The sequence below is a fragment of the Olea europaea genome, chromosome 21, assembly GCF_002742605.1.
Source record: "Olea europaea var. sylvestris chromosome 21, O_europaea_v1, whole genome shotgun sequence".
Lineage (NCBI taxonomy): Eukaryota > Viridiplantae > Streptophyta > Magnoliopsida > Lamiales > Oleaceae > Olea > Olea europaea.
In genome coordinates, this window is record NC_036257.1 from 8505799 (window position 1) to 8511279 (window position 5481).

At 32.2% G+C, this 5481-nt stretch overlaps 1 protein-coding gene across 1 annotated transcript in view; it reads right to left on the bottom strand.

Annotated features, from left to right (window-relative positions):
* Positions 1 to 4979: 4979 nt before the first annotated feature.
* The window catches only part of LOC111370078 (calmodulin-binding receptor kinase CaMRLK-like), a 3637-nt gene continuing 3135 nt past the window's right edge, over positions 4980 to 5481 (bottom strand). Inside the window, exon 3 of the mRNA XM_022991786.1 lies at positions 4980 to 5102. Coding sequence (XP_022847554.1) covers positions 4980 to 5102 — 123 coding nt within the window. The remainder of the gene's footprint in view (positions 5103 to 5481) is intronic.

Below are 5481 nucleotides of genomic sequence, written 5' to 3' on the forward strand. Positions count from 1 at the left end.
TTGAACCTATTAACCTAATATGCTAAACATTTGATTTTTAATCAAATTGAATTCCTTGTTAGAATTTAAGAAGCTCTGATATAATATTATATTAGGACTTGAGTGTTGTGACTCGAACCTGGTTCTCTATGCTCTCATAATTTTCAGCTAAAAACGTTTTATGTAAATGCGATTTTATAAAGTGATCTTTACATTGGATGCTAACACTTGGCACATCATGAACCATTGGATGAGTCAATTGGACTTGGTGATATAAATACACTTGAACAGTTCGTTTGGCCACAGATTTTTCTTCTGCCTTTTCATTTCGAGAGAGTTCGTCTTCTCTGAGTTGCTAGGGTTTTCTGATTCGCCATTATTTTTGAAAATCTCATTCGAAATGATATTTTGATAGTTTGGTCTTGAATACATGTGATTTCTTGAGTGAAATCTGTAATAGTAGTGAGAACTAGTATTCTGGGTTTGTGAAGTCAGATCTGCAGTTTCTTGTGTGATTTGAGTCAGATCTGTTAGTTCTTTGTGAAGAGATAAGTCTCTTACACTGTATTCTGATATTGGTTAAACATTTGTAACCTTTGTTGCCAGTTTAAGGCATTATAGTGCAATCGAGCAATATCCATTCTTGAATGGATGCTCAACATGGGCGTAGGTGTTAAAAGGGTCACCAAACCTCTAGGGCTTCGGCCGAAAAATTCTTTTTTGTTCAGTTTTACTTTTGCAAGTTTTTTATTTGTCTGTTATTAATTGATTCTTAGTATCTTGTGTTTAATATCGTGTTTGGCTTTTCAGGGGTATCAGAGCTCTAAACTGGGGACAAGATATCTGGATCTTGGAAGGAAGGCATTGAACTATTACAGATCTAAAAAAATTTTGGAACTGCTTTTAAGCAGGATTGAAAGATATCGAGTTTTTTACAACTTGTTGGGTGAGATCTTTCTGAAACTTTTGGAAATGTTATTTATAAATTCGGTTTCTGGATTTTTCCCTTTGACTTACCATACACCAAAAAACCCTGGAAAATATTCTTTGTCTAAAGGCTCTTACAAGACCTTGGGAATCTAAGATAAATCCAGTACGGGTGTATATCTAGACAGTCTTTGAAGGAGAAGTCACTGAAACATAATTCTGTGATCTCTGATATTGTATTCCTTATATTATTTTTGACTGTCTGTCCTTTTGTGTTAAAACTTGTGACATTGTTGTATTGTTATTATACAAAAACTTGAAATTAATTGTTTCTTATATTCTTGATTTATATCTGAGCACTCTGTGTTATATTGATATGGCAACTGCTAAGTTTGAAGTTGCTCAATTTGATGAAAAATGTGACTTTAATATGTGGAGTCAAAAGATAAAAGCCATACTTATGCAAATGAGATGTGCTAAGGCATTAGATGACAGTTGGCCTCAAGATATGAATCCTGTTAAGAAAAATGAACTTAAAGAAGTTGTTTGGAGTACCATTTTCTTGTATCTTTCTAATAATGCAATACGAAACATTGGTGAAACCAAAACTATTTCTGAAATTTGGATCAAACTTGAAACCATTATGTTACTAAGACTATCCCAAATAAATGCTATTTGTTAAAACAGCTTTTTTCTTTTAAAATGGACTCTTCCATTGATTTAGATGATAACTTGAATAAGTTACAAAGTTGACCCAAGACTTAGCCAACTGTGATGAAAAACTTTCAAAAAATCAGTTGGCTATAGTTCTGTTGAACTCTGTTAATGACTAGAATATAGAGACATTAAGGTTGCTCTTGAATATGGAAGAGATGAACTTACCACTAATGTGATTATAAATGCCTTAGGAAATAAAGCATTGGAAATGAAATCTGAAACTAATGATAATCACAGTGGTGACACCCTAATGGCAAAAGGAAAGGGGTTAGGTAAACCAAGCTATCATTCTAAGAACCTTAATGAGAATAAAAACAAATGGAGTGAAAAAGCCAAATCCAAGAACAAGGCTAAAGGGAAAAAATGTTTCTACTGTGGGAAATAGGGTCACTTCATTAAAAACTGTTATAAAAAGAAAAATGAGCTAAAAGAAAAGAAAGTTGAGGGTAGAAATGCTGCCTTAGTATTCAATAAGGATAAAACCGAAGATGGATTGGTCCTTGTAATGTTTAAAAGAAGCTAAATAATGAATGGATTCTTGACCCTGAGTGTTCCTTCCACATGTGCCCAAACAAGAATAGTTTTCTTGATTTTGAAAAGACAATTGGTGGGCAATTTACCTATAAAATAAATGGAATAGGAACTATAAAACTGTTGTTAGAAAATGGTAATGTCCTCAGTTTGAAAGGAACCAGGTGTGTCCCAGACTTAGAACGAAATCTGGTGTCTTTAGAAATACTTGATGATATGGAGTTTGACATTAAAATAGGTCAAAGACATGTGAAAAACTCTTAGGGAAAATGACTTGGTCATTAGTGCCCCTAAGAGACATGGTCTCTATTTTCTTAAAGCAAAACATTTACTTGGTTTGACTACTGCTTCTTTAACTGATAACTTTACATTTGCAAAGTTGTAGCATGAAAGATTAGGCCATATTGGTAAGAAAAGTTTAAAAGCCTTACAAAACAAATGGGTTTTTGGAAATCAAAATCTTGGTGAAATTGGTATTTGTGAAAAATGTGTGATAGGAAAACAAGTTAAACTTCCTTTCTTACCTTGAATTCATAAGTCTAAACAAATACTTGAGTATTTGCATACTGATTTGTGAGGCCCAGCCTCTGTGACTACCTTGTCAGGCTTTAAATATTATATTTTAATCCTTGATGATTATTCAAGGAAAATCTGGATTTTCTTGTTAAAATTAAAAGATGAAACTTTTTCTATCTTCAAGGGATGGAAAATTCAGATTGAAAATCAAACTGATAACAAAATAAAGATCTTGAGAACAGACAATGGTTTGAAATTTTGCAATTATGAATTCAATAATTTTTGCAAAGAATGTGGCATAGTAAGACATAGAACAGTTACTTATACCCCTCAACAAAATGGTATAGTTGAAAGGATAAATAGAACCTTGTTGAACAAAGTGAGATGTATGCTTCTGAGTTTTGGTCTGCCTAAACTATTTTGGGGGTGAAGTAGTAAAAATTGGTGCATATTTAGTTAATAGAACTCCAACAAGTGCTTTGAATTATGATATTTCTGAATATGTATGGTCTAGAAATCCTACTGATTATTCACATTTAAATTTTTTTGGATGTGCTACCTATACCCATCAAAATATTGGAAAGTTGGAACCTAGATCACTTAAGTGTGTTTTTCTAGGCTATGATGAAAATGTAAAAGGGTACAGATTATGGCTTTACAATGAAAAGGGCTATTAAGTAATTGTTAAAGAGATGTAGTTTTTAATGAATCTGTTAGTCCATGTTTAGACGGCAAGGAGAATAATCTGATTGAATGTTCAAATTGAGGTGAGAAACTTCATAGTGAAACTGATTCTCATGTTTCTACCTTAATTGAACTTGATCAAAATGAAAATAACATCACAGCTAAAACTGAAAACAATCAATCATATGATATTGATGAACAAACTAATTTTGCAAATCCTCCCCTAAATGAATATCAGTTAACTAGAGATAGGGAGAGAAGGCAAATTAGAATACCTGCTCGATTTGATTGTGATGATTTTGTTTCACTGTTTACCTATCAAGAACAATTTGAAAATGAACCAAGCTCTTATGATGATGTCATTAATTGCAAAGATGCTAAAAATTGGATAGCAGCTATGAATGATGAAATGTCATCTCTTCTTAAGAAGAATACTTGGGAATTGGTAAAGAGACCACATAATCAAAACTTGATTGATTGTAAATGGATTTACAAGATAAAAGAAGAAGAGGAAGGAAACAAAAGTGTAAGATATAAAGCAAGATTAGTTGCTAAGTGTTTTACACAAAAAATGGTGTAGATTACAATGAAATCTTTTCCCCTATTGTTAAGTACACCACAATTAGATGTATTCTTGCCCTTGTTGTTCAGTTTAAGTGGGAATTAGATCAGTTAGATGTTAAAATTTCTTTTTTGTATGGTGACTTAGATGAAAAAATTTATATGAAACAACCTGTTAATTTTATAAAAGGTGATTCTGAAAAAGTTGTATGTCTTTTAAAGAAATCTTTGTATGGTTTAAAATAAGCCCCATGGCAATGGTACAAAAGAATTGACACTTTTGTACTGAAACTTGGCTTTCAAAGAAACAACTATGACATATGCCTTTACTGCAGAGGTAATGGAGGTAAAAACTCTTTATACTTAGTACTTTATGTAGATGGTATGTTACTTGCTAGCTATGATAAGTCTCAGATTGAGTTTATTAAACAGAAACTTAAATCTGAATTTGATATGAAGGATTTAGGAGCTGCTAAAAGAATTCTTAGTATGCAGGTTTTTAGAGACAAAGAAAAAGATATATTATTCTTAAATCAACATGATTATGTGAATAAAATTTTAAAAATGTTTAATATGCTTGATTGTAAATCTATTACTTTAACTTTAGCAAATCATTTCAACCTCTCTTCTGATTTCTGCCCTAAAACTGATAAAGAATATGATAGAATGTCGAATGTACCTTATGCTAATGTGATTGGATCTATAATGTATTTGATGGTATACACAAGACTTGATTTTCCATTCAGTATTAGTTTACTTAGCAGATTTATGAGTAATCCTGAGTAAGAACATTTGAATGCTTTGAAATGAATTTTAAGATACTTGAAAGGGACATCTATCTATGGTCTTATGTTTAAATTGGATAAAGAAGGGGTAACTTTAAAGGGATTTACTTATTCGGATTTTGCTGGAAATAGGGATAATAGGAAATCAACTTCATCCTTTTTCTTTACCTTATGTGGTACTGTGATTAGTTGAAAATCTCAACTTCAAAAGATTGTAGTTTTATCATCTACTGAAGCTGAATATATTGCTACTTCTGATGCCTTTAAAGAAGGAATTTACTAGTAGTGAGAACTATTATTATGGGTTCGTGAAGTTAAATCTGCAGTTTCTTGTGTGATTCGAGTCAGATCTGTTGGTTCTTTGTGAAGAGATAAGTCTCTTATACTGTATTCTGGTATTAACTAAACGTTTATAACGTTTGTTGCCAGTATAAGGTATTATAGTACAATCGAGCAATATCCGTTCTTGAATGGATACTCAATAGGGGACTAGGTATTAAATGGTCATCGAACCTCTGGGGATTTGGCCGAAAAATTCTTCTGTGTTCAGTTTTACTTTTCTGCAAGTTTTTGATTTGTTTGTTATTAATCGATCCTTGGTATTTTGTGTTTAATGTCGTGTTTGGGCTTTTCATTGAGGTTGCATTATAAGTGTAGAATTTTGCTAGTTGTACAACAGGGTTGACAACCTCTTCATGGGAGGGGGGTTCACAATTTTTTTATTTCATCGTGGGACCTCTCTTATGTGTGTAGTTGTCAATCCCGATTGTACAGGTAGCAA